The 20499-nt window shown below is 30.7% G+C and overlaps 1 protein-coding gene across 4 annotated transcripts in view; it reads right to left on the reverse strand.

Annotated features, from left to right (window-relative positions):
* Positions 1-874: 874 nt before the first annotated feature.
* The window catches only part of LOC127705696 (choline/ethanolaminephosphotransferase 1-like), a 32361-nt gene continuing 12736 nt past the window's right edge, over positions 875-20499 (reverse strand). The window contains exons 3-10 of one of the 4 annotated variants that reach the window (XM_052210065.1): positions 20191-20332; positions 16707-16791; positions 15792-15923; positions 15166-15328; positions 12546-12667; positions 5223-10341; positions 3992-4159; positions 875-2929 (exon numbers count right to left, since the gene is read on the reverse strand). In XM_052210065.1, coding sequence (XP_052066025.1) covers positions 10222-10341; positions 12546-12667; positions 15166-15328; positions 15792-15923; positions 16707-16791; positions 20191-20332 — 764 coding nt within the window. In that variant the 3' untranslated portion in view covers positions 875-2929; positions 3992-4159; positions 5223-10221. Of the gene's footprint in view, positions 4160-5054; positions 10342-12545; positions 12668-15165; positions 15329-15791; positions 15924-16706; positions 16792-20190; positions 20333-20499 lie in introns of all 4 variants that reach the window. The other 3 variants (XM_052210064.1, XM_052210062.1, XM_052210063.1) reach the window with 3 other exon arrangements.

Here is a 20499-nt window from a genome sequence, read left to right on the forward strand (position 1 = left end):
AACTTTGTCATCAAAATATCTTAACTAGTTTCATCAACTTTCTTACTAATTAGTCAAAGAGGAAAACATTCAAGGTGTCATGTAATAGATAGGTCAAGAGCATCAGTCTTTTTCAACAATATTATTAGTCACAAAGTCTTTGGTCATAGATCATTGTCTATGTTAAAAACTTGTCATTCGATGTTACTAATAGCCTGGCAAAATTAACAAAATTAATAAAACAGGGACCATGTGAAAAGGTTGTCAACAAATGTACTATACTGTATTGGTTTTTCTCATTGTTGAAGGCTGTAGGTTGACCTTTAACTGCTTACATCCACATCAATTGAACTCTGGTTAATAGTTGTCTCATTGAAAATCATACAATCTGATTTAAATCCAGTGTCCAATCTTTGCTTACAAGGATCTGAAAACGCTCCATTCTACTTTCTGTTTTAAGGCCTCTTTCGGGATCCTTTGGTTAAATTGGATTAATACACACCTTCAAAAATTTGAAGGCTGAAATTTCATTGGCTGATGTTACATCACCAGAACAGAAAGTAAAAGAGTGTTGTCAGATTCTTATTGATGGGGGTAGGACCTTTATCGGGACTCCGGGATCGGGTGTTTTTAAGCTCAGGATTTCGGGATAGATCCTTTCGGGATCCGGGGATTTTTTTTTCGAATTTCGGGATGTCGGGATTAAAGTTTTTTTAAATTCGGGACCTCGGGATTCCATATTTTTAAGCCCGGGATTTCGGGATCAGGACCCCTCCTATCCTCCCTCCTTGTTGGCAAAGCTTGAACACTGGATCTGTATTTCAATCAGATTGGCAATCATACCACATCTCCTTATTTTTATATAAATGGCAAAATTCATAAAATTAACTACCAGTAAATATGACATTTATATTAAATCACAGTTACACGTAATCATTCAATACATTTCATGATTTCTTTTTTAAAAATCAAGACATAATTTAAAAGGAATATCACAATAAATAAAACAATATTACACCAATTATCCACCTGACTAAAAAAAATAGAACAAGCACAGAAATGAAAGCAATTGTCAGTACCCTGCCTAGCATAAGATATACACATCATCTGTCTAAACACCATAACACCCTAGCTGGGTCTAACAAGAATAATACTGTAAGTATACCATACAAACTACAGATTAAAAATATAAAATTAACGCAATTTATTTCAAAGGCAATTAACAACAAATTCACATATATCTTGAAAAAGTATTAGACTCCATACTTTACTTTGAAAAATATATTTCTTCAAAAGTTTTAGACTATATACTGCATCATTTATATTGTGAGTCATCTGATGCTTGTAACAATCTTTTAAGAGAGGAAATATTATTTGCATCTAAATCTTGCAGAAACCTATCAATACCATTTCTAGTAAAAAAAACTTATCAAAAATATCAGGCTTATAATTCTGTACGCCAGGCACACTTTCTTCAACAAAAGACTCATCAGTGTCGCTCGAATAAGAAAATTAAAAGGCCAAATAAAGTACAAAGAAAAAGAGCACTGAGGACCCAAAATTCTGAAAGTTTTTCATCCAATTCAAGTTTTAGGAGTATGTGTACCCCGATATGATATATTTCATGACGATTAAAGTTTTCCTTTAAAGATCTATTAGCAAACAGTAAAATGTAGCAAAACCTTTATACAACTTTGTCAAGTATACATGTATTTCCAATGTTATTTCTTTTTAATGCCTTATCTTACAGATTTTTTTTAATTGTAAAAAAAAATAGGTCATAACTTGTAAAATGAAAAGAACATGCATAAATTATATCACCTGATTTCCCCTATAATTTTTACAATATTGTGTTTCAAACTAGAATATATACTGTAGAAATATGATCAGATTTTTTTTTTTCAGTTTTCAACATAAAACAATCAACTTTCCGATATTTTTTGTGATTCCTGTGATCTTGTTTGTGTATTATTGACAGTATACTTCAGTCAATCACAAACATTGTAACAAAATACTGCACTGAAGAAAACGGACATGGACTTGTGCAGCTCAATATCATTATATCTTTAAAGTAGCTTTTTCCTAAAAAAAAAAATCCTGTTCTAACAAAAAGAGAAGAAAATAAGTTGTATTGCACCAATCATTTTAGTCATGTAAATATTTATCCTTTTTCTGAATTATGTTAAAATGGCAAACCTTCGTTTGATACAGGTTCAGTGACTCTTTTCAAAAAAAAATTTTTGATTAAAATCAATCGTAAGTTAAACTGAAATGTGTATGACTTACAAGTATTTTTTACTCTTAAGATTTTTTATGAAAAGAGCAGCAGGCTTGGCAAATCCGGTTGAGAATATAGTTTCCCAGGATATTCCGGACACTATGACCATTTTAGAAGCCATGTTTTGAAGAGAATATCCTATCACTGAGTAATTTAGAACCATAGCAAAAATGTCATATTATCATATTTACTATAAACTCCACAAAATATGAGAATAAAAATATATTTCATTCCAAACGTATAATTGGATGAATAAAAGAGGTGAATTTTGGTCAAATTTCAAACAACTCTGAACACATCACAAAATACTGGAAAAAATTAACAACAAAATATCAACTTTCATTCCAACTTCATATTAAATGGGAAGAAAAGGTGAATCTTGGTCAGATTTTTGTTATAACAATAAACAATGAATTTGTTATTTGAACTTAATGGAAAAAAAAAAATGAAATCATTCTTTTCGCTGAAACAGCTTCCTTCTGGGAAAGATGGATAAATATTTGTAGAAAGCTTTGGGTAAAGATCTTCCATGATCTTGTTTTTACACCTGAAAACATTATATACTAACAAGATATATCTTGTTGAAATAAACCCCAAGAAGATTTCAGCTGAAACTTTCATTAAAGGAAGTTATTAATCTGTATGAGGATGAGATGAGTTGCTGAAAAAAACCTGCTTCGCAGTGATGTTACGCTATCTCACTCAATGACATCTTTAAGCAATGAATATATTACTAAATTTATGCAAATAAAAACAATTTACATCATTTCCTAATTATATTAAACTAGAAAACTGTGTCATAAAAGAAAAAGGAGTATTAAGTAGCATTGAAACATACACCTAGTGTAACAAACTGACCATCCAATTCCAAAAAAAAAATCCTGTTCTAACAAAAAGAGAAGAAAATAAGTTGTATTGCACCAATCATTTTAGTCATGTAAATATTTATCCTTTTTCTGAATTATGTTAAAATGGCAAACCTTCGTTTGATACAGGTTCAGTGACTCTTTTCAAAAAAAAATTTTTGATTAAAATCAATCGTAAGTTAAACTGAAATGTGTATGACTTACAAGTATTTTTTACTCTTAAGATTTTTTATGAAAAGAGCAGCAGGCTTGGCAAATCCGGTTGAGAATATAGTTTCCCAGGATATTCCGGACACTATGACCATTTTAGAAGCCATGTTTTGAAGAGAATATCCTATCACTGAGTAATTTAGAACCATAGCAAAAATGTCATATTATCATATTTACTATAAACTCCACAAAATATGAGAATAAAAATATATTTCATTCCAAACGTATAATTGGATGAATAAAAGAGGTGAATTTTGGTCAAATTTCAAACAACTCTGAACACATCACAAAATACTGGAAAAAATTAACAACAAAATATCAACTTTCATTCCAACTTCATATTAAATGGGAAGAAAAGGTGAATCTTGGTCAGATTTTTGTTATAACAATAAACAATGAATTTGTTATTTGAACTTAATGGAAAAAAAAAATGAAATCATTCTTTTCGCTGAAACAGCTTCCTTCTGGGAAAGATGGATAAATATTTGTAGGAAGCTTTGGGTAAAGATCTTCCATGATCTTGTTTTTACACCTGAAAACATTATATACTAACAAGATATATCTTGTTGAAATAAACCCCAAGAAGATTTCAGCTGAAACTTTCATTAAAGGAAGTTATTAATCTGTATGAGGATGAGATGAGTTGCTGAAAAAAAACGTGCTTCACAGTGATGTTACGCTATCTCACTCAATGACATCTTTAAGCAATGAATATATTACTAAATTTATGCAAATAAAAACAATTTACATCATTTCCTAATTATATTAAACTAGAAAACTGTGTCATAAAAGAAAAAGGAGTATTAAGTAGCATTGAAACATACACCTAGTGTAACAAACTGACCATCCAATTCCAAAAAAAAAATCCTGTTCTAACAAAAAGAGAAGAAAATAAGTTGTATTGCACCAATCATTTTAGTCATGTAAATATTTATCCTTTTTCTGAATTCTGTTAAAATAGCAAACCTTCGTTTGATACAGGTTCAGTGACTCTTTTCAAAAAAAAATTTTTGATTAAAATCAATAGTAAGTTAAACTGAAATGTGTATGACTTACAAGTATTTTTTACTCTTAAGTTTTTTTATGAAAAGAGCAGCAGGCTTGGCAAATCCGGTCGAGAATATAGTTTCCCAGGATATTCCGGACACTATGACCATTTTAGAAGCCATGTTTTGAAGAGAATATCCTATCACTGAGTAATTTAGAACCATAGCAAAAATGTCATATTATCATATTTACTATAAACTCCACAAAATATGAGAATAAAAATATATTTCATTCCAAACGTATAATTGGATGAATAAAAGAGGTGAATTTTTGGTCAAATTTCAAACAACTCTGAACACATCACAAAATGCTGGAAAAAATTAACAACAAAATATCAACTTTCATTCCAACTTCATATTAAATGGGAAGAAAAGGTGAATCTTGGTCAGATTTTTGTTATAACAATAAATAATGAATTTGTTATTTGAACTTAATGGAAAAAAAAAATGAAATCATTCTTTTCGCTGAAACAGCTTCCTTCTGGGAAAGATGGATAAATATTTGTAGGAAGCTTTGGGTAAAGATCTTCCATGATCTTGTTTTTACACCTGAAAACATTATATACTAACAAGATATATCTTGTTGAAATAAACCCCAAGAAGATTTCAGCTGAAACTTTCATTAAAGGAAGTTATTAATCTGTATGAGGATGAGATGAGTTGCTGAAAAAAAACGTGCTTCACAGTGATGTTAATCTATCTCACTCAATGACATCTTTAAGCAATGAATATATTACTAAATTTATGCAAATAAAAACAATTTACATCATTTCCTAATTATATTAATCTAGAAAACTGTGTCATAAAAGAAAAAGGAGTATTAAGTAGCTTTGAAACATACACCTAGTGTAACAAACTGATCATTTAATTCCAAAAAAAGCAATGCAAAGATTGTTCAAATAAACATGAATAAAAGAAGATATAAGGTATAGTTTTTACATTTCAAATGATGCCCATTTACCGCAACACTAACATAAATATTGAACAAACTACGTAGTCTTTCAGGATATAAAATTTCACACTTGTCTAAAAATAATATTTTTAACTCTTGGACTCCATTTATTAATACTGGTACTTTTAAGTATAAGTGCAGAAATAATATGATTTTTAAAAGTTTATAGAACATAGATCTATCTATGGTAATGAGTTCTATTTGTTTTCAATCAGTGGATTAAATGCAAATATATGTAGACATATATACTAATTTTTTTTTTAACCCTGCATGACATTTTCATCTTAGACACAAAGTATCTTATATAATTGAACATCCAGGCAACAAATGAAAACTTTAAGGCATTATGGATGAAGCTTAATTAAATTGACAAAGCCATGATTGGTCATTTGACAATCTAGTCAAATATCCTTCAATGTATGTAATGATACAAACAAACATAATGTGTTGCATTGATCAGCTTGTATAAACCTGAGCATTTATTCTTATACAATGAGAAAAAAATATTCCATATATGGTAAATCAGAATGATGAGAATCGACTGAGAAAAAAACCCATATCTATTTTTGTAATGGAAAATTATCATACAGAAAAAAAATTATGGAAACTAGCAACAAGCAAGAATAACTGAAATCCTGATTAAATATCTGTTCTTTGTCAATAGCCGTAAAGTGATGAATAAGTTTATTTTTATGCCATTGAGATATAAAAAACCATGTATCATAAATTTTACAAAATCTTGATTTACATATCTTAGATATATCACAAAAGCAACATAATTAAACAGAAAACAGACAACATCAAAAACAACAACGATGACTTGTAACAAAATATATACTCTTTGATAAAAACAATAAAATGGTGTATATATATATATACGCATACACTTTTAATGAGACATATGTAAGTTTTAAATTTAAACTTAATCAATATTTTTCAAGAGACCATGTGCCAATCAAAACACTGTGAAATATGAAATTTTAGCAACGTTTTTATAATTGCTGAAATTGCAATGGAATTGGTTTCGCAAAAAATAAAAACTCGCATTTTAAATTTTAATAGCATTATTTGTATGTACTAATTCCTGATATCGTAATAATTAATCCAATATTTTTGTCCATTGTTCAAAAATACCAGAACTTATTTGATTAAGACTCCCCCCTTTCTAAGGTCCTTTAGGGGGAATATTTTCAAAGATACATGTTACAGAGAAGATGAAATATTGTAGAGCAAAAGTTTACACCTTAACGCAAGTTAACACAGGCCCTGCACTGGTTTAACCACATTCCTTTGCTAAATGTGTACAAAGCTTCAGCTGCATACATTATAGAAACACACAGACAATGTAAAATTATTTAATCACAGACTATCCCTTCTACCCTTTTCTTATGCAATGCATTAAAAAAAAAAATTTGCCCAGCAACCCTTATATCTCTCAATTTATTTCAAAATGATACATATAAAATTCATGTCTGACAAAATAACTTTAAATTTTTATAACTTCATACACTTAAATGTTAAAATTGTACTTTACACTTTTATATGAGGAATGAAAAGACCTTAGTTCACCACTACTTTTCTAGTATTTCAAAATCTAGGAATTCTTTAAAGTAATAATTCTGTTTTTACTGGTGCTGAACACGGCTGAAAATTACCCCTTGTTGTTTCAAATCATAACTTTAGTTAAAGTCAGTATCATGGTATGGAAATTGAGTTTCTGGGTTTTGTTTTGGGAGGAAAAGATTCCCCCCCCCAAAAAAAAGAATTTAATTCACTGTAAATTTCCTTAAAGTGTCATGATCATCATGGAAATGGGATACTCAACAAATCTGCTATTATTAACATGCCATGTCATGTGTTAAAACTTTTTTGTTTTAAATGGTGGTTCAATAAAACTTTGTTTGTTTATTTCTACAAGTCAGTTTTATTGGTTTTTATGACTAGGCCTTGTGGTAATAAGAATTTGGAGTTGGATCATTGTACTCAGCAGGGGTGGATCTAGCCATTTTTAAAAGGGGGCTTCCCAACCCAGGATAAAGGGGGGTTCCAACTATATGTCCCCATTCAAATGCATTGATCGTCAAGAAAAGAAGGGGGGTTCCAACCGCTGTAACCCCCCCTGGATCCGCCACTGCTCAGTGTTTCAAGCACAAATTTTGTACTTAAAGAGTACTGAGTAAAGTTTTATGACTGTAGGCTTTAAGTACCAAAGAGTAAAATATTAAAAATCCAGATAGTGTCTAATACTGGTTGAATGAATTTCAAGTTAAAACAATAAAACAAGACCAATCTACATAATTATAACGTAACCACACAAACATCAAAATTATGGCACATTGTTATTCTAAAATTTTATTGACTGCATAAAGAATGGCAATTGATTATTATATACAACTGTAAAGCACTTTGCAAGAAAAACATAAATGGCAAACTAATTAAAGCATGTAGCAATAAGTTAAAGCATAAAAACCTGGCTGAAGCTTAGCAGTTTTGAATGAAAAAGGAAAAGCATAAATGGCAAACCAATTAAAACATGTAGCAATAATTTAAAGCAAAACAAGCCTGGCTCAAGCTTAGCAATTTTGAAATGAAAAGGAAATTAATGACCACGGAGCAATATATTTTGATTTTATCAAAAAGAAAGAAAGATATCTTTGAAATTGTTGTTTCAAAATTATGTTGTTTTTAAATATCCACTTATTTCAATTATAATATTACTTTTGTAATAATTTTGCAATGATTTAACTATAAAATACAGTTTAAATGTTAATATTCTGCAATTTACAACACATGTTATTTTTTTCAAATATTCTTTGAATGAACTATTTTATACTGTAACCAACATTGTTTTTGCAAGATATACATTTTTCTAGGTAACTGTTTTCAAACTTGGATTAAAATACTTTTGCTTTAAAACAATAACCACAAAATAGTAAAATCTGGTGTTTACATATAATGCAAACTTAAAATAGACTGAATACGTGAAAGTATTTCAGAAAACTTTTTCAACTTAAGTAAAAAAGCATACCGGTAGGTCTTTGACATTAAAAAAATCTACAAAATAATGAAGTGAAGTGAATTTTCATATGAAGCCATACTTTCATCAAGGAAATAAACAAAAATAGCATAATTTACAATTGTCCATGTGTAAATAAATAGCAATATCTTGTTTATAATAAATATGTATAAAAATATCTCTGCAATTAAATTTCTCTGAATTCATTCAAAAATGTTTTGGGTAATGAATTCCTAAAAAACACAGCTAATTATTCATGAATAATGTCATGATCACACCGTCTTTTACCCATGTTTTGAATTTTTCTACAGATATGCTCAGCACAAACACATAGAGAAGAGATGTGTCTGTTTGTGTTTAAGTATGACTCTTTAATAATATTCTTTTGCAAGTGCTTGCAAAAAATAAGGATAAACAGACTTTTGGTCTATTTCCTTTCTGACAGATAGTTGTCTAATTGGCAATCATACAACTTCTCCTTATTCTAATTTAAAGGATGAGGGTATGCAGAATTTACTAACTGTATACACAAATTAATGCTGTTGGATAGGGCGATATTAGGCAATATATTAATCTTGTAAAGCATCTGTATTTTAGAAACTAAAAAAACATTACTTAAATGATGAAGTACAAATTGGGAGGACAGATTTTCAACCAGAGTGCACACAAATGCCTCGCCTTTTTTAGTGGTAATATTAAATTTTAGGTTGAAAGTCTTTTAGCTCATGATTTGACTGCAGGTATCACATAACCTTAACATTATCAATTATCTAAGAAAATATCACAAAAACCCTATCTGACAGAAATGTTCACCTTACAATCATTCTATACACCAAATATAGTTGACCTATTAATTATAGTATCTAAGAAATGGACATAATCACAAAAACTTAACACCAACCAACTGTGAAAATGAGGTCAGGCTCAGTAAACCATGTCAAACAGACATGTACACCTTACAAACATTCTATACACAGAAAATCTTACCTATTTCTTATAGCGCTCTTAAACCAGACCTCATTACGAAAATTTAAAATTGATCAATGATCCATGAAAATGAGGTCAAGAAAAGATGAACACAGTCTGATCAACATGTACACCTTTCAATCATTTAATACAACTAATATAATTGACCTATTGTTATAATAGTATCTGAACGATGTCAAGGTAAGATGAACCCTGTCAGAAAAAAATAACAAGTTACAACCATTTTATACACCAAATATAGTTTACCTTGTACTTATAGTAAATGACTTATAAACCTTGAAAAGAGGTCAAAGTCAGATGATCCCTGTCAGACTAACATGAAGACCTGTTACTTATACAGTGGTACTTTCTGAGAAATTATCCTTATCGCACACTTAACAATAAGCATTGAATTGTGAAATGAGGGCAAGTTCAGTATAACCCCATCAGAGGGACAAGTACATCTAGCAATGATTCTATATACCAAATAAAAGTAATCTCATACTAATAATTACCGAAAAATATGTTATAAAAACTGCAGTTCTAATTCAAAAAATAACATCAATAGTTTCTTAAGCAGTCATGGGACCATGAAAATGAGGTCAAGACGATCATAGCAATTGCAGCTGGATTAGCATCCCTACATCTCTTATTCTGCAACTTTTGTTGCAGGAGAGACAAAAATTATATGCTTTACCAACTCTTTGCCAAAAGTTATCAATTTTTGTGGACTCTTAAAATAACGTACAGGTATAACCAAATAACACAAAAAACTTTAAATTTGGAAGAATGTAAAAAATTGCTGATTTCCTAAACAATGTGGATCAAGCATTCATACCAATAAAACATTTCTTAAAATAAATAATATATGACAGACAAAATGTTGAGCAATAAGCAGCGGGTACAATTCATGATGCTTTTCCATTCTTTGGAGATGATGTGATGTCAAAACAGTAAATTCCCAAGTATTGACAAATCTGTTGGCAAACTGAAGATGAGTATCTTAATAAATCTTGTGTTACATATATCTGAAAACAGAAAAATTTTGTGATTGATGTAAAAAAAAATTTCAAACATCATTTTTTCTTTACAGATAAATGTGTATGTGCCCTACTATAATTCTAACAAAAAAAAGACATATTTTTATTAGAGTGTATTGATATTTTCTCACATGTATTATTATCTATACATGTATATATATCTAAATAATAACAGAAAATAAAACATTTATCTTGTTATATATGATGTCCTATCTCAGAAAGGAATCATGGCTAAATTCTTCCCTTTCTAAACTAACCATAAAACTTGACCAGCACCACTCAAGTGTGACTGAGTGTTTTCTGGAATAGCCCTCACTGCAAGTTTTCATCAGGTAAAGAAGGTTAATAAAGGTGGAAAACTTTCAAATTTTTTAAATCTATCAAAAATCATTACATTTGCCTAATAATTTTTCAGTGTGAAAATAAAAGCTAGGGAAAACTGTCCCTAAATGCTCCAAACAGGATAGAAATGCTCAATAAGGCCTCTCATTCTACCAGTTTCTACGCCTTGAACAGAAACATTTTGATCCAACTATCTAAATACATACATATTCTCATTCTAAACCTAAGTATATAAAATTAACAAAAGTGCACACACTGAAATATCTCTCCTGCTTTACTGACCATTGATTTTATGTTGAAAGTCTTAAAGATAAAGGTTTTATTAAAAGCATTACAGAAACTTAACATTTAAAAAAATATATGACAATGAGGTCGTGGTCAGATAAATTATGTCAGACAGACATATACACCTTACAATTTTTTTATACACCAAATATAGTTGACCTATTGCGTATGCTTATGAAAAACAGACCAAGACACAAAAACTTAACATTGACCTATGAACCATGAAAATAAGGTCAAGGTCAGATTATACCTGCCAGACAGCCATGTGCACCTTACAATTATTCCATACACCAAATATAGTTGACCTATTGCTATAAGATTTGTAGTACTTGAAAAACAGACAAAAACACAAACACTTAACATTGACAAATGAACCATGAACCATGAAAATGAGGTCAAGGTCAGTAGATACCTGCCAGACAGACTTGTACATCTTACAATCATTCCATACACCAAATATAGTTGACCTATTAATTGCTTATAGTACTTGACAAACAGACCAAAAAACAAAAACTTAACATTGACCAATGAACCATGAAAATGAGGTCAAGGTTGGATGAAACCTGCCAGACTGACATGTACCCATTACAAGCATTCCATACACCTAATATAGTTGACCTACTGCTTATAGTTTTGAGAAACGAACCTAATCCTGTAACTTTAACCTTGATCACAGGTCCATGGTATGATGTCGAGGTCATGTGAACTCTATCTGAAGGACATGTTGACGTTGCAAGGAACCCATATACCAAATATAGTTATCCTATTACTCATAATAAGTGAGAAATTCACATGACGAAAAAACTCAAATTTTTTTTCAAGCAGTCGCTGAACCATGAAAATGAGGTCGAGGACAATGGACATATGCTAACGGAAATTTCATAACATAAGGTATCTGCATACAAGATATGAAGCATCCAGGTCTTCTACCATCTGAAATATAAAGCTTTATACAAATAGTTTATGCCGCTGCCGCCGAATAGTAATACCTGTCTCGCATACTGCGACTTTCGTCTCAGGCGAGACAAAAACACTTCTGACACGTATAAAAAATGTAGTAGTCCTCTTGCACCTAAAATCCACAACATTTTGAGAAGTTGGCAGATTTGAAGACTAATCATCTAGACATTTTTAATCTATAAATTCAAAAACTATTGCGTGTATTTATAATTATAATTTTTGAAGAATAGACAAAAAGGTGAGATTTGTTATTGCAATTTCAGGAAAATCTCCATACAGTTATCAGAATGAAAGTTCTTATTATTGCGATGTTCTCCAAGTCGCATTATACACATTAATAAAAACCTCGCAATAATTTCTGGATTTACAGTATATATTTGTCCATGGGTTATTGTTTCATTGACTAATACCACACTCTCATTTTATCCATCATAGGTCCATATGCATAAACCCATGTGAATAGAAATTAATTCTTAAATATTTTGTTTGAGTTTCATATGTTTCATATTTATTCGTAAAATCTTTTCAATATGTAGTTGAAATAAACAGTTGAATATAAAAAATTTGTTTGTAAAAATTTTAAACAGTAAAATATTAATACTCACAAACATAAGCCATAAAACCAAATATTCATTTAATATGCAGTTGAAATATTGATTAAGAAATAACATTCCTGGGCCCAGTAATGACGAGTCAAATAAATCCATTTCACTTTTTGTCATTTGTGCTACCTGCAAAAGAAGTTTATAATTACTCAATCTTAAACTCGGAAAATTTGTTTGTACTTTAATTACACAATTACATAGTGTAAAGTAAAGTGACAGATATTTAACAATAAAATTTGACAAAAAAAATGATAAACTGTTTAACATATTAATCTTATCGTTTTTCTTCCCAAATTGCCATTTTTTAAGCTTAGAGTATGATAAGTTCTGCTCTCACATTGGTGCAGGCTTCAAACCACAATTAACTCCCTTTGATCATGGTCTAGGTATATAGTTCCCAAGTTATATATGGGGTAGTTCTTCCTGATTGTTCTCGCGACTATGTTCTTTCAAAAGTTTACTATTTAAGTGGTCCTGTAAGTTATATATCTATACTACTAAAATAATGAGTTCCAATTTGTTAGCCGGCATGACGTAAAAACAACGAATCACAGAATTCAACTTTATATATAACTAATATAGGACAATGGTGTTTGAAAATTACATCATTCATGGCCCTTTTGTTATCCACATAATTAATATTACCAATAATTTACAAGTTCCAGTGTCATATGGTATTTTGAACCCAATGAAAAGTGAACCTGGGGTCAAAATACCATATGGAAAATTCACCGCAGGGTCATTATACCGCATGGTATTTTGACCCCAGAGTCATTTTTCCCATATGGTAATTGAACCTCACCATGGAAAATTGAACCCCCCTGTTTTAGATAAAAAGTATTGCAGATTATCTAATGTACAATATGTTGGCTATGATTTTTATATAAATTGGAGTATTATTACTATGTAAAGGAGTTAAAATTGCTATATTTGTTTTGAAATTAGAGGTGTATATAGTAGGGGGTTCAATAAACCATGGCTAAGTAAAAGCAGGCTTAATACATACCAACTACTTATTGGAGTTTTATTACTATGTAAAAGGAGTTAGAATAGCTATAATTTTTGAAATTGGAGGTGTAAAGTAAGGGGTTACCATATGACACCGGGTCGAATCCAATACCTATACCAATAGTATATGTCACATGTAGTTTTCGGATACCTGTTACCTTCTGTAAATCCCCTCTATCAGGAGAACCTGGATTTTTCAAGTAGTTGTTTTATATCTATAGTACACTATAGTACCCTATTTAACAAGTCTGTTTTCTTCCACCTCAATACAACTATTAATTTTGGTTAATTAGTTAAAGAATTAAATTTAGTTTATACCAAATTCAGGCTTGTATAGTCCGCGGTTTTATTCTCAAAAATTGAACATGCCAGACAGGGGTGCAGACTATAGAGTAGGATAAGCAAGAAATAAGAGAAAAAATTTGATTTCGCAAGGTTTGTTTATGTTCCACCATGTTTGTTATTGAAATTGTTGAGGGCGCTCTTATTATTTTCAAAACTAATAATTTCACCTAATCCATATTAATATGTAATTTTTATTCAATATCAAATATTTACTGTTAAATTTCAAAATTAAATGCTTCACTACAAATTTCTTTTTTCTTTCCACTGCATTGCTTAAAATAAACTGGAATCTGCTTGAATTTAGCGGAACGAAAAAAAGTGTATTAGTCCATCGGGAACCAGCTTATGCATAACGATGAATAAACTACAAAACGTAATCGGTTATTCGTTCTGTTTTGGTGTTTCATACTGACGCATGTGTTTTGTTTCGGCATAAGATCCTTCAAGCATTAATGTGATAGATATGTTAAATATTATTGTACTCAAGGATGGAACTGTTTTACTTTCAAAGTCATATTCTAGTGATATCTATTAAGTATGGATTTTCAGTACACTCTAACCGTATTTATTTTCATTTACACGTGCTATTCGAACTTTCGGTTTAAACATACACAAGTTTCTAAATTATTTTTTTTTGTGATTTTGACTTAAACACACGTGAAGTGTTCTAGAATCATTTGCAAGCATTTTCAACTTCTATTTGATGATGGAAAACAGGTTTTTCCATGAAAATACCGCAAACCATCACACACGATTTGAAATTATTGGAGTTTCATTAGACGTTTTCTATTGGAGTATAATTTTTTGAAATTAGAGGTGTAATAGTAGGGGGCAGAGTCAAATAATCTCCATGGAAAAGAGATATGCCAATGCTTATACAACTGCATACCAAATATCACTGACCTACCACTAGTGGTTCCCCATAAATTGACCTAATCACAAACTAATACATGTAAACTATGAAAAGTTTCAAAGTCAATAGATCTTGACTGAGGGAGTGGGGCCAAATAATCTCCATGATAATGAGATGTGCCAATACTAATACAACTGCATACCAAATATCATTGACCTACCACTAGTGGTTCACCATGAACTAGACCTAATCACAAACTAATACATTGTTGACGCCGCCGTCGCCGCCGCCAGAAACAGCATACCTATGTCTCGCTTTTTGACTCCGTCAAGGCGAGACAAAAATTGTGATTAAAAATGACAGAGCAACTGAGCAAGTCATATGTGCAAAGAAAAGTATGATAAATCTATACACCTACCACTAATTTGTTTGTTATTTTAGCAGCCACTAATCCAAAACAAAGAAGAAAGAAACATGGATGATTTTCATATATTAGTGTCTCTGACTTCTGTGATATTATTATACCTAGTGCTAGGACTAACACTATAGGTAGTACTGGAAATATAGTACTTGTACCCTGAAAAGAAAATGAATTGTATAATTATTCTGTTTTGGATATTTATCTGCGGAAATCTGCAAAGACCATGACAAAGAAGGAATCAGACATATGTTTAGTAAATCATGATAGTGCAGCAAATCATGATTGTAAAATGTACGCTGTACTAAATGATGTTGAATTATCTTTAGTATTTTGTGTCATTGGGTTGCAGTTTCATTGATGTAGACCCCACATCTTCTTTGATTCATAATGTTTTCTAAAAATATATTATCAATGTCAATAAAGAACTGTTAAAACATACATGGGTTACAGGGGAAACACTTCAAAATTTCAATTATGGGTGGGTGTCAAATATTTGTTGGTATAATAAAATTGTAAGCGAAATTCTCAAACTTATTCTACAGGTGGTTTCACCATTTTTAAAGCGCCTTTCCTGTGTGCAGCGTATGTCTTAATGGAACAACCCTTAACTTTTACTTACAGCTATTGTAGATTTATTTTTACCACTTCCTCCCTGCATAATGACGGAAAAATTTGATCCAAACTGTAAAATCTGTGGCAATATACTTAATAAAATAACTGCTTTTCTCAATGTCATTCCTATAATGGGAAACTGAAAAATACAGAAAAAAGCATTAAACCTAACAGTTTTCATTATCTTGTGTAAGTAGAATTTACATAAGCAAAAGTGTGTTTAAGCAAACATCAGCCACAAAAATGATTAAAAAGCCTGTTCACAGATGACAAAAGAAATTTGTCAAATGTCTAAACCACATTTTCTTGATTGTGAAATCACTGATTTAGCATGTTTAGACCTACAACTGAATTTGTACTTACATGAGCAACACAAAGGGTACCACATGTGGAGCAGGATCTGCTTACCCTTTGGGATCACCCATGGTTTTTCAAGGGATTCGTTGTTCTTTGCTCTATTATGTTATGTTTTGTAGACTGTTTGTCTTTTGTCCATTTTTTTTGGTTTTCTCCATGAGTTTGAATTTTCATTTGGTATCTTCCATCTCTTTTTTGCAGATAAACTTGCAGATATAGGTTTATTGATGGTTTTTCCTCTATGTATATTTTAACCACACCTTGTGGTTTAAATGTGATTAAAGATACAGTGCATTAACATAAGTACAAATGTTATTTTGTCACTGAAATTGTTTTTCCCTTAATATTTTATAAAAAGCAATTTTTTTCAAAAAAATATTTACCGGTATGTTAGGATTTTTACATAATGTTTGAAATTTATTTGATGTGTATTTGATGATAGTTTTGTCTTCTGTTGTCTTTATTTTCTCCAGATGTAAATACACAGATAATCATTTACACTACATTACAATTTCTTGCTTTTCACAACACTAACATTTACCTATATATATATATGCAAACTTACCGTTAAATCCCACAGTGTAGACCCAAATAAAAAATTTGTTAAATAAACACCTATTATCATTAACTGGGATTCTGTAACATCAAATCTGACAATAAAAAAAAACATTTCATATAATATGTAATAATAGGAAATAGAGAAACATATTAAGAAATAAGTCAACAAAATAAATGATATTGCAGTCTGCACTATTAGCCACTAGTCCGATGCTTCAGACTAGTAAAATTTTATTTGGACTAGTAAGTATTCACAAAATTTTGTTTGAAAACAAAGAAAATGACAGAATATTGGTCTTCAGAACTAATAGTTGAAAAAGATTTGGTACAGACTGGATATAAAGAATATGATATAAGAAACAACTGTAAAATAGAATTTTAAGTATCCAGAACACAATAATTGACAGTTAGTATCCTATAAAATTAAGGAAGAACACACTATCAAGCAATATCTGTGAGAACCACCAATCTTCAGCAGGAAAACTGCCAATATTTGCTAATAAAAATCTGAGTCCAAACACCTTGCCACGAGCAGGGTTTAAACATACGATATATATGTAAACAGTCGAACCTCAACATGTCGAAAACTTGGATAAGTTAAGGTAATTTTTGTCAGGCCGTGTAAAATTCTCAATGTTCAATGAACACTGTGTATTTGAAACTCTGAGTAACTTAAGTCGAAATCGGTTGAATTGAAATCTTAGTTATATCAAGTATATTTCAAGTCCCCTAGAAGAAAAAGGATCATAAATTAAACCAGAAGTTCGCAATTGCAAGAAAATTCAGAAGAAAAAGGAAACTATTTAAGATAAAACACTAATTCAGAAATAAAGGTGTGGTTTTATTGTCGATGGAAATGAGTTTCCTTAATTAATGCCAGGTCAATCATTGTGTTTGTATAACAGTCTTTAGTTTCCCATGTTATGTTTTGTATACTGTTGTTCGTCTTTTAGTCTTTTTGTTTTTTCCCTAGAAACGAGTAATACTGGGCAATACAGGGTAAACTGCTAGTAGTCTGTTGTTATTTATGTATTATTGTCATTTTGTTTATTTTCTTTGGTTACATCTTCTGACATCAGACTCGGACTTCTCTTGAACTGAATTTTAATGTGCGTATTGTTATGCGTTTACTTTTCTACATTGGCTAGAGGTATAGGGGGAGGGTTGAGATCTCATAAACATGTTTAACCCCGCCGCATTTTTGCGCCTGTCCCAAGTCAGGAGCCTCTAGCCTTTGTTAGTCTTGTATTATTTTTAATTTTAGTTTCTTGTGTACAATTTGGAGTTTAGTATGGCGTTCATTATCACTGAACTAGTATATATATTTGTTTAGGGGCCAGCTGAAGGACGCCTCCGGGTGCGGGAATTTCTCGCTGCATTGAAGACCTGTTGGTGGCCTTCTGCTGTTGTCTGTTCTGTGGTCGGGTTGTTGTCTCTTTGACACATTCCCCATTTCCATTCTCAATTTTATTAATATGATTTTTCAAGCTTATTTTTACACAAAATAGTAAAGACTTGTTGTAGTTTAATAGTATTATAGCTAAATACATACATTTTATACAGATAACCATTGAGAGTCATTTTCTCATTTTCTCAACCAATTCTATGTAGGCAGAATACAAGTTTTGGACATTTCAGGATACCTTGTTAATTTCTAAGCTTTGTTTCAATATTAAATTCGAGTCGAAAAAATGCATTTCATTGCAGTGTTTAAGTGAATTGTAAATTTTAATTTATATACAATCATATTGCTAAATAAACACCCAAAGGGGACAGGCCATGAACACTTATAGAAATCAAAATGCTGATTGTTGTTATATAAACAAATCTGTGTTATAATCTGAATAATTACTTATTAATTAGTGACGTACATAAACATATGCTAAAACTTAGTAAACAATTTTAGTAATGAACAAAAAATGTTTATAAGTAATTTTCATTACATAGAATTATTAATTCTTTCAATTCAATTTAAATTCTTTATTTAACCTCAGACACATTAAGTGTACAAAATATTAGTTATATTTCTTAAAAAAAACAATGAGACAACTCTCCATCCAAATTACAATGTGTAATGAAATGCTCCCCTGGGCGCAGCTTGATACAACCGCAGAGGTCAACCCTGAACAGTTGGGGCAAGTATGGACACAACATTCAAGCTTGATACAGCTCTGAATTTGGATTGTGATTAAATATTTGACACAGCATAGGTTTCTGACACAGAATGAATGTGGTCTAAGAACTTAAAAAATTTTAATTTACCTATTCAAACCATATCATTATTATTTGCTTTTATATATAAATCAGAAATAACCAATTTGAAATGGAAAATTTTAAAGAAAAAAAAAGAAAAAAAGGGGGGAAAAAAATCCCCCCCCCCAATTTTTTGAAAACCCTTCTGATTCATCACCCCCAAAGTCAATCCCAGCCTTCCCTTTGTGGTATGGTACCTTGCAGTACAATTTCAGAGAGATGTACATAAACATATGCTAAAACTTAGTAAACTATTTTAGTAATGAACAAAAAATGTTTATAAGTAATTTTCATTACATAGAATTATTAATTCTTTCAATTCAATTTAAATTCTTTATTTAACCTCAGACACATTAAGTGTACAAAATATTAGTTATATTTATTAAAAAAAACAAATTGAATTCTTCGACTTTAAGTCGACACCTTGACCAATCTAGACAGAATGGCAATTAGATAGATTTTTAGGAGGATTATTAAGAAAAGCTTTTCATATTTGTCTTAAGTATCTTCATGCATATACACTTGTCTTAAGAGTTGCTGGACCATTAATATTTTCTCAGATTTATAAACTTCATATAGTCTCAAACAAGTGAACTTATAAGTTAAAATACTAGTATATCTTATTTTTATAAAAATCTTTCATGTATTTTTTTTTTTTTTAAATTCAGGCCAGTATTTCATATTACCCAGTATTGCCCAGTATTACCCGCTAAAACCCAGTAAAACCCGGGTTTTCCCAGTATTTCCCACTGGGCTGGGCAATACTCATAAAACCCGGGTTTTTGCCAACCCTTATCTTTCAAAATACCATGTAAAACTTATTGATTGTCGGAACCTTTGATGATTGACCATTTGGAACATAATGTTTGTGAAATGCTTTTTACCTAAGATTATTACAAAACAAAATAAAAGACACAAGCAGTAAAAATAAAGAAAAGATAAAATATGGATATTTTAAGTTGATGAAATAAAAATACCATTATGCTCTTACTTACTGTCCAAATCTAAGTGTTCCTGTTACATGTATACGTCTGCCAGTGGGCCATATAAAATAAAAATACAAGTATACCCGTACCTACTGTCCAAATCTAAGCGTTCCTGTTACATATGTCTGCCATAGGGCCATATAAAATAAAAATACAAGTATACCCATACTTACTGTCCAAATCTAGGCGTTCCTGTTACATATGTCTGCCAGTGGGCCATATAAAATAAAAACACAAGTAACCCATACTTACTGTCCAAATCTAAGTGTTCCTGTTACATATGTCTGCCAGTGGGCCATATAAAATAAAAATATAGCTGCAAATAACTCATACATCATCCAGTCTAAATCTTTTCCCATGTTTAATGCCACTACAGTTGCCAAGCCTACAAAGACTGAAAAAGAAAAAGAAAAACTAGAATAATAGGGTCACAACAGTCCAATACTATCATGATTTTTAACTTCATATGGTTTACCAGTGGTCTGGGAAAAAGGGGGAGATTTTTGAACTTTTTGACTCATGCTTGGAATCTGTTTCTCTAATGATTTCTAGACAATATAT

The sequence above is a fragment of the Mytilus californianus genome, unplaced genomic scaffold, assembly GCF_021869535.1.
Source record: "Mytilus californianus isolate M0D057914Y unplaced genomic scaffold, xbMytCali1.0.p SCAF_6, whole genome shotgun sequence".
Lineage (NCBI taxonomy): Eukaryota > Metazoa > Mollusca > Bivalvia > Mytilida > Mytilidae > Mytilus > Mytilus californianus.